Source organism: Zootoca vivipara, chromosome 16, assembly GCF_965207765.1.
Source record: "Zootoca vivipara chromosome 16, rZooViv2.hap1.1, whole genome shotgun sequence".
Taxonomy (NCBI): domain Eukaryota; kingdom Metazoa; phylum Chordata; class Lepidosauria; order Squamata; family Lacertidae; genus Zootoca; species Zootoca vivipara.
The window spans coordinates 19,088,737-19,104,458 of NC_142599.1; the positions used below are offsets into that span (position 1 = coordinate 19,088,737).

The 15,722-nt window shown below is 46.5% G+C and overlaps 1 protein-coding gene across 10 annotated transcripts in view; it reads left to right on the forward strand.

The window, feature by feature from the left end:
* The first annotated feature begins 2,427 nt into the window (after positions 1-2,427).
* The window catches only part of NF2 (NF2, moesin-ezrin-radixin like (MERLIN) tumor suppressor), a 96,041-nt gene continuing 82,746 nt past the window's right edge, over positions 2,428-15,722 (forward strand). For 4 of the 10 annotated variants that reach the window (XM_088660131.1, XM_035097615.3, XM_060269675.2 and 1 more), the window contains exons 1-2: positions 2,438-2,490; positions 3,696-3,946. In XM_088660131.1, the coding sequence (XP_088516257.1) occupies positions 3,833-3,946 (114 nt within the window). In that variant the 5' untranslated portion in view covers positions 2,438-2,490; positions 3,696-3,832. Of the gene's footprint in view, positions 2,491-3,403; positions 3,947-15,722 lie in introns of those variants that run through there. The other 6 variants (XM_088660132.1, XM_088660133.1, XM_088660130.1 and 3 more) reach the window with 6 other exon arrangements.

A 15,722-nucleotide genomic window follows, 5' to 3' on the forward strand; every position in this document is an offset into this window, starting at 1 on the left:
GTCAAGAGGAAGGAACCTCTGGCCCATGATACTATTGTAATTAGTCCTGCAAAGGTGTTTCAGCCACACTGCACCCACTTGCTTAAATTGTCAAAAAAGAGAGGTGTTAGCAGGTTATTGAAAACCAGGTGCCTTTAGCTGGAATCCTTGAAACCCCTGAAGCACTGGTGGCTTGGTTTGCTGAATAACATATGGCCCTCTGTACATGCTCAGAGGTGCTTTCAAGTTCAAGCAACCTAGAGTAAAGGCCACCACATTGATGCCACAATGATGTGCCACAGGTGTAAACATTTCCCCAGTCCAGGTATCATAGGACCGATTTGTGACAGCTCAGACAAGGGAGCCAGATCACACCATCTAGGTGTGATGATACTGACAAAGGCTCTGTTTGTACATCACAAATCATTGCTTTGGCGCTCCCTGAATATAAAGAATATAGCAGTGTGAATCGCTTTTGGGCGACATTCAGATTTGGAGTAGGCAAAAGAAAGTAAAACTATGGAACTCAGGACTGCATGAGATGAAGTGATGGCTATCAACCTGGATTGCTTTAAAAGGTGACTGGGCACATTTATGGGGCACATTTATGGGGCGCCACCAAAGGCTATGTTCCACCTCCACTGCTGGAGGCATTGCACTTCTGAACACCATTTGCTGGGAAGAGGTTGAGAGAGTGCTGCTCTTGTGCTCATGTCCTGCTTGCAGGTTTCCCATAGGGGTATCTGGTCAGCCATTGTGAGAACAGGATGCTGGCCTTGGAGGGGCCATTGGCCTGATCCGGCAGGCTCCTCTTGAAGAGATCTAATTCTGGAAATCCTGGACCAAGATGTCTCAAAAGAGGAGCTGACCACTTTTCACTTCTTGGTGAAGTTCAACCTAATAATAAATAATAATTCATTACTTACTGTAAGGGGGAGGGCTTATAGGGAAAAGCCCCCCCCCCCCTCATCAGGTCGAGTTCCTCTCAGTAAGTCCAGTAGCAGATCAGATTACAGGAGTCAGGACGCAGAGAGGGAGGGAAGAGCCTCAACACCGAGTAGAGAAGGAAGCAGCTGGGGGGGAAATGACGGGAGAGCAGTCAGAAGGACGGCCCTTCCCCTCCCGACGCCTGAATTGAGGCGCACGGCACCCCGTAGGACGAAAGGGAGGCGCTTTGGGGTTCCCAAGCTTTTATGTTGGGCGCGAAACAGAAAAAAGCCATTGCGAGGTTCTGACTCAGACTAAGCAGACATGTTTTCCAGACTCTTTGCACTGTAAATATAATGCACAATAAAAACACCTTAAAGACAAGCAGGTGTGGAGTGCCGTTACTCAAGAGTAGCCACAATAACCTCTGACACATACCCCACCCCATCTGACTGGGTTGCCCCAGCCACTCTGGGTGGCTCACAACAAAATACAGTATAAAGAATAGTATGTGATACATTAGACACTCATCTGTAAGAATAGAGCTATAACTTTACATTGATTGGTCTATTTCTCTTTTAAAGCCATCTAGGTTGGTGGCCATCACTGTCTCCTTGTGGGAGGGAGTTCCATAGTTAAAGAAAAGTCCTTTTTTAAATCTGTCCTGACCCTTCAACTTCCTGACATTCAGCTTCAACAGATATCCATGATACTAGTTACAGGTAGGTAGCTGTGTTGGTCTGACGTAGTCAAAACAAAATTTACAAAATCCTTCCAGTAGCACCTTAGAAACCATAGATACCTATGAGAAACTTAGTTGGTCTCTAAGGTGCTACTGGAAGGATTTTTATTTTTATTTTGTTTAGATATCCACGAGTTCTAGATGTTCTGAGAGGATAAAAACTTTTCCGCTTAGAAATCTATTTTCTCCATTTCTTTCTCTCTTTCGCTAGGGGGCGCCCAAGGCCACCCCATTCCCGGCCCCGCCTCTTTTCCTGCCTGTCCGCTTTTCCAAGCACAAAGCCGAGGCGGGAGCCGGTCACTCTCTCTCCCGAACTCCTATGGTCTAAAGCGGGGAGCGGGTGGGAGGGGAAGAGGGTGTATGTCGGGCTGAACGGCAGCGCCGCTCGACCAATCCATGAGAGCGGAAGACGTCGAGTCCCCACCCACTTCCTAACATAGGTGCTTAAAGGTGACCACAAGCCTAACAAAAACTATACAGACACTTCCGGTCCCCTATCGAAAGTGCTGAGGTGGGTGGGAAAGCGGCAAACATGGTAAGAAATCATTACGTGGGGAACCGCAGTACATGGTCACCTATTAAAGAGCTACAGAAATTCGGGGTGACGGGGGATACAAAGCGGTTCCTGCCGCCTTATCCCCGCTCGTCGTTTGCGCCCCCTGCAAATGGCTGCCGTTCGCATTGAAGCCGGAATGCATGACTCTCGCATCCCTTCACAGATCCCTATGCGTCAGGGGTGGGTGGGGGAGTGGGAGAGGCCTGACGTTCCGCCTCCGGGGAGGACCTCTCAGCCAATGGGAAGAGAGTGGCGAGGAGTGGCAGGTTAGGCTGTGATGGCTGAGGTGAGGGGCAGTTTCCCAGTCAGGGAGGCGGGTGGGGAGTAAGAGAAACGTCCCAGGGAGATTTCCCTCCCCTACACCCCCCGCCACTTTGGTGGGTCCGAAAGAAGACCCCCCTCCCCGCGCCAAAACTGCCCTCGTAGGAGCATCTTCCCCCCTTCCCCTCCTCATTCCTGGGCGTGAGACCCTCCCCCATCCCTTTGCGCCCCCACCCCCTGCCCCCATGTAGCCCCCCTAAATATCACCTCCGTTTCACAGTAGGAATTCTAAGTCCCCGTTCCCATATTGAATACTTGGGTCCTGACCCTGATCAAACTCCTCCCTCCCTTTGCAACTCTTCCGCCCTCCCCATAAGTATATCAATACGCCCCCCCACAAGCCTCCACCATTTCTCACTCAGAAGCCCCCCCCCCCCAATTTCACTTCACCCCCTTTATGCCCCAAAATTCTACCCCTCCCCTTTATACTGAGTTTCTGGGGTTGTGTATTATCATTGTCATTATTGCCATTATCTTTCTTCTTGACTTTCTGGCAGGGTTTCCCCCAAAGAGCCCTCTGCGCTCCCATCAAATTGCACGCAGCAACATCTGCTTTGTGGAATTGGGACCCCCCCCCAAAAAACCACCCACATTATCACTTCTTAATAAGGATGCTTTGAGTCAGATAACTCCGTCCTCCCATCCCACCCCTGATCAGAATTTGAGGAAACTTGTCTTTACAGACCCTCTCAAAATAACATTGCAAAACCTTACCTGCCACCTTTTGTGCAACGCTGCAAAACCTTACTTGCTCAGCTCTTAACCTAAGCACAACCGAGGCCCTGTTGACCAGCTCTTGCCCATCCACTATCCCCAAATCTCTTCTGGTCGCTGGGGACATCTCCCCATTTCTGAAGGCTGAACACAGTTGTTGGTTCATAGCAAGAGTGGCCCGGCAGGTGCGTGGGTGGTTTCTCCCCCAAACATTTCTTTACATTTCCTCTTCCCCTGTCATTTTGAAAGGAGAGGTGCCCTTATTTCCATTATCCTTTAACACCCTATACACTTTCCTTTGACGTAGGAGATAAGCACTGAGGGGCACAGACAAGTCCTAGAGACCTGTTAGATGTCCTGCTGATCCATTAGCTTTCCCCCCCCACCCCACAACACCCCAGAAAAGCCAAGAAGGGTGAAGTAGTTCTCTGAGATTTCTCTCATTTGACCCCTCAGTGTTTGCATCTGCACGGTGAGTAGAGGGGTCTGTCTCCCCCTCAAGCAGTCCTCCCATTGTTGGGAACATTTCCCTGAAGTTAGGAGGAAACGATTCCACCCTTTGGGAGCTGGGGTGGCTCCCCAGGGCTTTCGTCATGGCTGGTGCCATTGCATCGCGCATGAGTTTCAGCTCACTGAAGAGAAAGCAGCCCAAGACCTTCACGGTGCGGATTATCACCATGGATGCTGAGATGGAGTTCAACTGTGAGGTAACGGAGGTGGCTGTGTGTTTTTGTTGTTCTGTGTGTTGTTGAAGTTCGGGGTACTTGTGGTTAGAATGTTGCTTAGAGGGGTGTTCTGCATCCGTGGTGCCTTGTGCACCTCCCAAAATGCTTTATTAATTTTATCTTGGACCGTAGGTTTAAGAAGGAAGTTGAAAAGTCGGAACGCGTGCAGAGGAGGGGGGGGGGGGACCAAGACAATCAAGGGCCCGGAAAACAAGGTTTATGAGGAATGGTTGAGGGAGCTGGGTCTGTTTAGCCTGGAGAAGAGAATACTGAGAGATGATATGATTGTTGATTAGTTGTTTAGTTGTGTCTGACTCTTTGTGACCCCAAGGACCAGAGCACGCCAGGCACTCCTGTCTTCTACTGTCTCCCGCAGTTTGGTCAGACTCATGTTGGTAGCTTCGAGAACACTATCCTCTGTAGTCCGCTTCTCCTTGTGCCCTCAATCTTTCCCAACATCAGGGTCTTTTCCAGGGAGTCTTCTCTTCTCATGAGGTGGCCAAAGTATTGGAGCCTCAGCTTCACGATCTGTCCTTCCAGTGAGCACTCAGGGCTGATTTCCTTCAGAATGGATAGGTTTGATCTTCTTGCAGTCCATGGGACTCTCAAGAATCTCCTCTTCAAATATCTGAAGATGGAGTTCTGCTCCAGAGGGTAGGAACCGAACCAATGGATTCAAATCACAAGAAAGAAGATTCTGGCTGAACATTAGTAAGAACTTCCTAACGGTGAGAGCTGTTTGACAGTGGAATGGACTCCCTTGGTAGGTGGCCAACTCTCTGCCGTTGGAATCTGTCTAAAAGACTCTGCCAGGGATTCTTTCACTGTGATTCCTGTGTTTCTGGGGGTTGGACTAGATTACGCTTGGGGTCCCTTCTGACTCTGCTGTTCTGTGATCAGGGCAAAGGGCCATCTAGTGTGGCATTCTCTTCTCGCAGTGGCCAACCACCACTTGCAAGCAGGAGCCAAGTAAAACAGCAACTAACCCCACTGGTGATTCCCAGCAGCAACTGAGATTTAGCGTAGGGCTTGCAACTGCCCTGTCTCATCCTCTGCTAAAGCAATCCAAGCTGGTGGTAACATCCATCTCCTGTAGAAGAGAATGCCATAGTTTTTGTGCTGTGTGAAGAATAATTTCTTTTGTCTGTCCTGAATCTTCCAACATCCAGCTTCCCTGGATATCCCCGAGTGCTAGTGCTGGAGAGAGGGAGAAAAAACTTTCCTCTAGCCACTTTCTTCATGCATAGTTTTATATACCTCTACCTTGTTCCCCCTCCCCTTTAACTCACCTTTTCTGTAAACTGAAAAGTGCCAAACTCTGCCAACCGTTCTAGTATGGGAGTTGCCCCAATCCCTTGCACTGCACTGATGAAAATGTGCATAACGGAACCCTGATGACCCTCTCATTTTTTTTAAAAAAGGAAAAGCTATTCTGGAATGGGTGATTTTTCAGGAGAGGGAGCTAGCAGTGTTGGTTACTTGTTCTCTACCTGCACCTTCCCTGCTCCTGCTCCTGCCTCTTTCTTAGGCTTCAAGCACAGTACAGTACTTGGAAGAAGTGAAATAGGTTAAAGATGGTTCAGGGTATAAGAACGAAGGCCTGCAAATTGGACATTAATGATCTTCAGCAGAAAACCAGAAGGTTAATGGCTCATTTAGAACTGGAACATTTCTCCCTGGAATAATTAGGAGAATAAAGAGTGCTCCCAAGTATATTTATGCACAATTTTCCTGATGGTATGAGCTGTTTGACAATGGAAGAGACAGCTTTAAAAGGTAGTGGCTTCTCCTTCATTTGATGTGTTTAACCAGAGGCTGAGCAGCCAGCAGACTAGATGACTTTTTAGATTCTTTTTTTTTGGTGGGTTTTGATTTATGGACATTCAAGGGCCAAGCGCTTTCTCCATCCTCCTTTCTTCCTCTTTGCAGGATTGATCTTGATCTTGGGGTTGATGGTGCTAGTGAGAGATAACTATAGGTGTGTCAATTATTGTGGTTGTTATAATTTATCACCCACCCTTCTCCCTAAGGTCCTAGGGTGGGTGACAACAGCATAAAAGCCCATGTTAGAAATGGCTTAGAACAGTTGCCAGAAGGAAGGTGATTAAAATAGAACTAACAGGGTCTTAAAAATGTACACCCCAAGTGCCAAAAGCCAAGGTGAAGCAACGCGTCTTCAGCATTCACCAAAAACTGTATAATGAAGATGCCAGACACACTTCTGCACTGTGTAGCACACAAATGAATACGGAATCTAATCAAAGGAGTACAAGGTCCAATCGGTGTGGGCGTGACCCATTCCTGACTTGCATCTGTTGGTGATGAATAGGAATAACAAGATCAGCAGTGTAACTGAAGCTGTAAAGCGAACATAGAAAGCTGCTTTATTCAGAGTCAGACCATCGATCCATCTAATGCAGTTTTATCTGCGCTGACTGGCAGTGGCTCTCCAGGGTTTCAGCCAGGGATCTCTCCCACCTCTGCCAGGGATTGAATCAGGGACCTTCTGCAGGCAAAGCAGATGCTCTACCCCTGCTTCCCCTGTCATTGGAAGTTGTCATATACCAAGACAGACTATTGTTCCATCTAGCTCTGTGCTGTCTGCACTGACTGGCAGCAGCTCCTCAGAGTCTCTCTCAGCCATAAATGGAGATGCTGGGCATTGAACCCGGGGCCTTCTGCATGCAAGGCAGGTAAAGGTAAAGGTAAAGGGACCCCTGACCATTAGGTCCAGTCGTGACCGACTCTGGGGTTGCGCGCTCATCTCGCATTATTGGTCGAAGGAGCCGGCGTATAGCTTCCAGGTCATGTGGCCAGCATGACAAAGCCGCTTCTGGCGAACCAGAGCAGCACACGGAAACGCCGTTTACCTTCCCGCTGTAGCGGTTCCTATTTATCTACTTGCATTTTGACGTGCTTTCGAACTGCTAGGTTGGCAGGAGCTGGGACCGAGCAACAGGAGCTCACCCCGTCACAGGGATTCGAACCGCCGACCTTCTGATCAGCAAGCCCTAGGCTCAGTGGTTTAACCACAGCGCCACCTGGGTCCCTACTCTTCCCGAACTGCTTTCTGCTGCATGCTGGAGATTTGTAGGGTCTTGGGAGGCCAAACACCAGTGTCAAGATCTTGCTTCTGAATTCCACTCCAGCAGCTTCCTACCGGAGCAGCTTTTGTCTGCAGGTTGCAGACCAGCAGAGGGAGTTTGTTACCAAGCTCTTCATTTCAGAAGCGCTCCGGGGAGACTTCAAGCTTCTTCTTTTTGATGCTGGCCCAGAGCATTGTAGGTACAGTTCGAGGTGGCTTTTTTGAATGCTGCAGAAGATTGAAGGTCAGAGCCGTTTGGGCAGGCTGTTGCTGGAGGTGCTGTTGCTGCTTAAACCACTTTTGTGGGAAGGAACAGCCAGCAGGGGAGCATTAGCAATAAGGTGACATGATAGAAGTTCATAAAATGATCCAGGGCACATAGAGAATGGATAGAGAACAGTGTTCCTCCCTCTGACGTAACACTATAATTCACAAGACATCCAATGAATCTGAATGTTGGAAGATTCAGATAAAAGAAAGGACTTGTTCACACAGCCCAGAGTTGAAACTATGGAACTTGCTCCCACAGGCGGCAGTGACAGCCACTGACTTGGATGGCTTTAAAAGAGGCTTGGATTAGTTTTTTGGAAGAAAAGGCTATCAGTGGCTACTAGCCGTGATGACTATGCTCTGCCTCCGCGGTTGGAGGCAGTAATGCTTCTGAATACCAGTTGCTGGAAACTGGAGGGGAGAGGGATCTTGTGTTACTAGGCTTCCCATTGGGATATGGTTGGCCACTGAGAGAAGAGGATGCTAGATTGGCTTTTGGCCTGATCCATCAGGCTCTGCTTATGTCCTTTTGAAGGTTGCTTAGTCAAAACGACAGTGACCCTAATTGTACAATCTTACGCAGGCCTACTTGGAAGTCAGCCCCCTTTCAATTTAGCGGTACCGAATTTCCAGATATGTCCAGGAACGCAGCTTGAATCATAGAAGTACTTTCCCTTGTCCGTGGAATAATTTAGACTTTCTTACTAACATAAAAAGTACGCTACTTTTCTCGCCAAAACAAGAGCCCAAAACATAACATGATAAATACAAGACAGGATATAAGCAGCCTTGTAAAGTACGCCACCTAATACTGTACCACAATTTTAAGAAATCTGTGTTTAGAGGATGTGCTTTCCCAACCAAAGCACTCTTACCAAAAGCTCGCTTTGAAAATGGAATCACGTCTCAACCCCTTCTGTGGCGGTCCTGGTGAACAGCAGGCTTAAAACTCAAGGAAATGACATATTTGTTATAATTATATCCAGTTATGCTATCACATGGATTTTATATGGGAAGATGAAAAAGAATGCCATTATTTTCCAGCAGTGTAAGTAAAGCAGAGATGGGGGATCTCAGGGAATGTGGCCCTTCAGTTCTCTTTCTGGCCCTGGGAACTCTGCCTACACCCCTCCTGGACCCTGCTACACAGCTTCCTTGAGTGTTTTTTTCCCTAGCTGGGATGACCTTGAGCTCCGATTGTGCCTCTTGTTTGCCTGGATGGAGGAGTGTGCAGGTGTGTGTAGAAACTCGGCTGTTGCACAAAGCTGGAATTTGCATTTGTTGCTCCACCCACTTTGCCTCTGGCCCCACCCACCAGTGACATGTGGTCCTTGGAAGGGTTGCCCCAAAGGGAATAATCCCAGGGGTTAACCACCCCTGATGTAAAGGAACAGAAGGCTGAATAAATCTGGAAGACACAATCATTTGAGCTGTCAGAGTTCTGCCTCCTGTTTATTGCCTTTTAAAAGCAAATAATTTCAGGCTTTCCCCAGGACAGAGGTCCCCCCCCCCCAAAGATCCACATCCATTTAGCTGTCCTTCTAAGTTTCTTCCAGCTCAGTGGTATCATGTTTGCCACGAAGTGACAAGTTCTGTATGCGGGTGAGGGTGCTCAGTTCGGATTTGTGTAATGGTGTTTTGAAGAATTTCTCCTCTTCCTGTGATTTTTCCGTTCCAAATTCTTACCGTGTGGAAGTGCCAGCGCTGGTCCCAGCTGATTTCCTGACCTTAACACTCTTGACAGAAAGTGCTTTTGCAAGCCTTGAGTTAAAAGCGAGCTGGAAAGCTCTACAAGAAACCGTAATAGGGGACAGTTTTGAGCTGGCAAATACTCCAGAGATTATCTTACAGTTTATTACTACTTCGGATTCTGAAATGCAGAAATTGGTGAGCTTTTTTTAGCTACCTAATTCCAGCGTTTAGGTTTGAAATTGGTTAGCTTTCTTAACAATCGATAGATAACTGTTCGTCAGAAATGTATTTACTGTATACTCGTTCTACGAGGAAGGCTTGTAGCTCAGTGGTAGAGCATCTGCCTTGCATGTAGAAGGTCCCAGGTTCAACCCCAGGTGGAGCTGGGAAAGACTCCGTGCTTGAAATCCTGCATAGTCACTGCCAGTCAGGGTCGACAATATTGAGCTAGATGGACCAATGGCTTGACTCACAATATGGCACCATCCTGCGTTCCTCAGCATCCTGAGATTGTTATTTGATGAACTGGAAGAATAAAGATACGGTACCCTTTAATCAATGGATTGGCAATATGACATCTCTCGCAACTTATGAACGGACTGCTTACAGGCACAAACATCATTTGGATAAGCATGATAATCATAACATTTGGAATTAGTTTATACAGAATGTAGTAGGCTATTAACATTTGCATAAGTATTAGGATAATAACACTATATCAGTTTATATCAGAATGTATAGGAGTATCTCTTTTTCTTCTTCTTCGGCGATCACTCATAGCCAAGTAAGATTGTCTTCCATAAACATGGTTTTAAAAGTGAGTCCGTAAGTGACTTTGGAGGCCAATTCTGGATCCACACGTCCTTCCACAGTGGGGACATAGGTTTCCAGATGGGAGTTGATCATGGTGAGGGTTTGCCAAGCGTGCCTTCCTCTTAGCGCGTTTCTCCCTTTCGTCCTGAGTTCGAGCGACTTCAAGCTCATACCAAAATAAAAACTTATTTGGTCTTTAAGGTGCTGATGGAAGGAATTGTTTTATTTTGTTTCAAAACCCATGACACCTTTGGTAAAGGCAAGAGTGTCTTATTTTGCATTTGTGTGTGTGTGTGTGTGTGTGTGTGTGTGTGAGTGAGTGAGAGAGAGAGAGAATTATTTCTAATATACATCTTATTCCCCCCCCTCATTTTTCTTTCTTTTTTCTGTCACTTAAAAAAACCCAACCAACCAACCAGCCAGCCAGCATCCTGTGTTCCTAACCTACACATTCCCTGTGGTTCTGGGACACTTTGGAGAAGGGCTGTAGCTCAGGGGTAGAGCACCTGCTTAGCATGCAGAAGGTCCCTGGAGACTCCAGGTAGAGCTACCTGCCTGAAACCCTGCAGAGCCACTGTCAATTTTTGTAGAGAACGCTGCACTAGGTGGACCCAAAGGCCTGACTCAGTATAAGGGAGCTTCCTATGTTCCTGTGGATGATTTAGCACAGCAGTTAACCAAAGGCATTTGTCTTCGTGTGGTTTCCAGGTTTCAAGCGACTTCCATTGAAATCAGCCCGGAAGAGGACTAAAAGGGTGTGTTTATGTGAGAGCGAGTTTATTCGCTTCCCGGTACCTTGTTTGCTGAGTGTTGTTTGCAGGGAGGTGACAACGTGTCAAATAAGTGCACTGACTTCAAAGTGCATTTCTGTTGTGACTTTTCTTATTGCACAGGATTCCGTTCTTCTGGGGAAGCAGGCTAATTGTGCAAAAGCTCCAGAAATCCACTTGAATTTGCCCAACCTGAATTGGCTGGTAGGGGATTAAATCCTACCTGCACAATAGCAACAGTCTCAATGTGCCTTGAGAGTGTTCTGTGTTTAGGAGCGGGAGAGAGCGAGCTGACTAAATGAGGAATTGCAAAAGGCCTTTCCAGTGCAAGCCCCAAAAGTTCACAGTGATCATTTTTACCTTCCCGTTGCAGCGGTACCTATTTGTCTACTTGCACTTTGATGTGCTTTTGAACTGCTAGGTTGGCAGGAGCTGAGACAGCAACGGGAGCTCACCCCGTTGCAGGGATTCGAACTGCCGACCTTCTGATTGGCAAGCCCAAGAGGCTCAGTGGTTTAGACCACTGCGCCACCCACGTCCGCTACTTCTGTATTGTCTGTTCAACAACGATTGAAGGATTTGGGGGGCAGGGAGAGCATAAGTGATTCCTTAACTGTGATTCCTGCATTGCAGAGGGTTATTATTATTATTATTTATTAAATTTCTATACCGCCCTTCATCGGAAGATCTCAGGGCGGTTTGCAGCATTAAAATATGGAATAAAACCACAAAGTACATAATAAAAACAAAAACAGAACAAACCAATAACCCCCGTCCCACAGACTAAATGAGGCTCTCAGTCCCTTCCAACTCTTCAATTCTATAAGTCTGCTGTGACACAGACAGACCGTCTTCATAATAAAACTGGTGCCACTAAGGGATGTATGCTTGGGGGAGAACATGCAGTAGGTAACCCCTCTGGCTTGTGGGCCCAGCAGATGTTCTGATTTGACCCACGAGGTCCTTTTTCTCAGCAAGGTGTTCCCTAGGATTGGTGTCAAAGAGAATCAGCCTCGCCTCCCGAGGCTGTGAGGTATTTGGAGCAGGGTCCCGAATGATGCTCAGAGCATGTGGGAAAAGATCTCAAGCCATTTGTGGCTTTAAAGGTGGAGAGGAGCACCTTGGATTGAGCCTTGAAACTAGTTGGCAGCTCACGCAAATCACGTAGGTAGATAAAATCTGATCGCCCAGGCTCCCATCAGCATTCTGGCTGCATCATGGCTGGCAACGCATGGAAGTTTCCCAGAATTTTCCAAGGGCAGCCCCACACGGAGGTTAACGTGAAGTTGAGAATCCTCAGTTGTACAAGTGAATCTAGGAGCATATCTCATTTTAGACCTGTGTCGGCAATGATGGTGCCTCCAGCTGCAACTGGGTAGTGTGTTTGTGTGCGTATGTTTGCAAAATGGGAGGGGGGGCAGGTGTGTTTGTGTGTGTGCCGGGCTTACAATCTGCTTCCAATGCATAGTCTTCTTTTTTTTAAGGGGTAGGAGGGCTTCACTCTGTTCAGGGCAAACTTTGAAGGGTCACTTGACAGTAGTAGAGTTCCATTTATATTTCACATACCCCCTGTTTTGAAACAGCTGCATTGGTTGCCAGTAGCTTCATGATAGAGTTAACTGCAAATACTGAAGAGGAAACTTTTTATCCTGACCTTTGACATCTGAGATGTATATTTTTAGGGTTCACTCTGTCACTTGTTTTAAACTGTTTCGTATTTTTAATTTTTGTATCCCGCCCTGGGGCCTTGGGTGAAGAGACGGCAATGCATTAAAATAATGACAACAACAACAACAACAACAACAACAACAATAACAATGTTTAAAAATGGGAGGAGGAGTCTAGCTGCTCTGTGGTTCAGTCCCAAGGGCAGCCCCAGGTCGAGCACATTGCAGTAATCTATACTTGAGGCCACCAATGCTTTTTTTCCTATAACAGCCTCTTCTTTCACTCCCGTGAAAGATCTTAACAGTGAAGCTCCATTGAAATCTTTAGTAATCTGATTTACCAACCTTTTGCGGGGGTTTGTGTCACTTTGATTTCTGGATTTTCTTTTTGTTGGGCGGCCTTAATTTGAGGTTAACTGCTTTTAAAACCCATATCTGTTTTAAGTGTTCACTTTCTGTCTATTGTAAGCCACATTGTGGACCTTCATGGTGAAAAACTAGCCTTAAGAAAAAAGAGACAGAAAGGTAATTATTGGTTAAACAGACCCCAGTTTCTGGTCCAGGGATTAGACTTTCCCCTTACAGTCACAATAAATTTCTTCCTGCTGAATTAAAAAAAGAATAAGTAGGCTATAGATACCAACAAATCCCGTCTGTTTGTTTATTGAAGAGTCTCAAGCTGTCAGGATGTTTTAACCCAGTTCAATCATCATTGGAAAAACAGCTGGCGATCTGGCAAGGCTCTCATGTTGCCTGTTTAAGTTGTGATGTTGGATAAATACCCAAGGTTAAAAATAGCTCTCTTCTCTCCTCCTGGACACTTTCCTTAGTATGACCTCCCTTTCCACGCTGCTGCTATCAGGATCTGGCCCTCTGCTGTCCTGCCCTTAATCTGTCTTTCTGCGCCTCGCTTCTGCTCCGACCGAGAGGGCCAGTCAAGTGCACTTCTGTAGCTGTATGTCTGCTGTCTCCTTGGAGGTTGCACAGAAATAGCTTTTAATTAAAAAGTCGTTATCAAGTTGTCGTGCAGCATAAGTAAATAAAAATAGCTTTTTTTTAACGGCGTCTGCTTGCAGCATAGTTAAGTGGCTCTTTAAGGGGTTGTGGTTTTGGGTTTTTTTTGACATCTGTTTGTTGAAGAGGGAAATGAGAGGAGCTCTCCTGATTTTCAACCCCCCTCTCCTTCCTTAGCTCTCATTGTCTCTGAAATGTTACGGGTTTTCTTCTGTGGCTGCTGACCTAGCTCCTGCTGCCGATGTGGGATACCCTTACTGGGGACTTGGCATGCCCCATTATTTATCTGTTGCTTCGGATGCGCATCTCTTGGAAGGTGTCTTGTAAAATGCTCCGGTGTCTTTTCTAAATCCTTTTCATTGCAAATGGAGTAATTCTAGAGATACCACGGTCAGCCACAGCTGGGCACCGGATGATGACAATGTAAGAGCATCAGAAGACCTGCTGAATCAGGCCAGTGGCCCATCTAATCCAGCATCCTGTTCTCATGGTGGCTGACCAGATGTCTTTGTGAAACCCGTAAGCAGGATCTGAGCACATGGGTGCTCCCCCACCCTATGGTTTCCAGCAACTGGGATTCAGAGGCATTTCTCCTTCCATGGAGGCAAAGTGTAGCCCTTGTGGCTAGTAGTCATTGGTAGCCTCCTCCTCCATGAATTTGTCCCGTCCTCTTTTGAAGCCATTCAAGTGGATGGTCATCACTGCTTCCTAGGGGAGGGAGTTCCACCGTTTCCTTGTGTGCTGCGTGAAGAAGGGCTGTCTTTATCTGTCCCAAATCTTTCAAAATTCAGCTTCATTGGATGCCCATGACTTCTAGTGTCACAAGAGAGATGCAGGTGGCACTGTGGTCTAAACCACTGAGCCTCTTGGGCTTGCCAATAGAAGGTCGGTGGTTCAAATCCCTGTGACGGGATGAGCTCCCGTTGCTCTGTCCCAGCTCCTGCCAACCTAGCAGTTCGAAGCACACCAGTGCAAGTAGATAAATAGGTACCGCTGCGGCGGGAAGGTAAACAGCATTTCCGTGCGCTCTGGTTTCCATCACGGTGTCCAGTTGCACCAGAAGCAGTTTAGTCATGCTGGCCGCATGACCTGGAAAGCTGTCTGTGAACAAATGCCAGCTCCCTTTGCCTGAAAGCGAGATGAGCGCTGCAACCCCATAGTCGCCTTTGACTGGACTTAACTGTCCAGGGGTCCTTTACCTTTACCTTTTACAAGAGAGAGAACTCTCCTCTAACCCACTTTCTCTGTGTTGCACATAATTTTATACACTCCTAAACCAATGATGATAAATGAAGTAAATATAGTTGTCATCTCTTTATTCAGAAGAAATTTGAGATGTGTTTTGCTCCCTCTAAAGGCCTAGCTAGTTACATATGTGAAGGGAGGTTGGTTCTTTTCCACATGGTAAAGATTGGATAGAGGTTCTTGTAGGACAGGCATCCCCAAACTTCGGCCCTCCAGATGTTTTGGACTACAATTCCCATCACCCCTGACCACTGGTCCTGTTAGCTAGGGATCATGGGAGTTGTAGGCCAAAACATCTGGAGGGCCACAGTTTGGGGGTGCCTGTATTGTAGGAGATGGGAGGATTACCTTTCTCTGAACCTTTACCTTGGCTGGTTGATTTAGTTACCTGGGAGTGTTTGTTTTGCCAGCACTTTTCTGCCATGTGGCTGCTTTCAATACACTGTTTGCGGCTGGGTGGTTGTGTCCTTGGCCCTTTCCAATTCTGTGAATCAAGGACTCTGAAGTCGAAACAATGAAATTTGTGGCACTGAAAGTGAATGCTCGACCATACATTGTATTTCTCTTACAATTTGTTTATTTAAGAACTTGACAAATGTACACAAACCTTTTAGAAGAAGATTCAATAGAAAGAAGATATACCAAGTCTAAACAGAACCAAAGACAAGAAACTTGGAGGACAAGATATCTGCAAATCTCAGTACAATGAGAATCCAAGGCTTGCATTTAGTAATACCGTATATTCCGGTGTATAAGACGACTGGGCATATAAGACGACCCCAACTTTTCCAGTTAAAATATAGAGTTTGGGATATACTCGCCGTAGAAGAAATACGACCCAGCATATAAGACGACCCCCGACTTTTGAGAAGATTTTCCTGGGTTAAAAAGTAGTCTTACAATATACAGTAAATCATATTTTTAATGCAATCTATGAAATTTTGCCGCTGTATAAAAAATTATCTCCTTTCTGTCCTGTTTCCATAAGCTTTGCCATTGTTGCATCCTATGTTTTGTGTCTCTGTTCTTGGGGCTGTTGGTCTTGTATGTACTCTCCAATATTTAGTGTACAATATCCCCTCCCCCCAAACACCTTTATTGAAAGTTCGAAAAGTACATAATTATATGTGCACCAAACATGGTGAGACGTAAATAAAAGAGAGAAAAAGAAAAGAGAAATAGCACCCGTGTAGAAGGGGAAA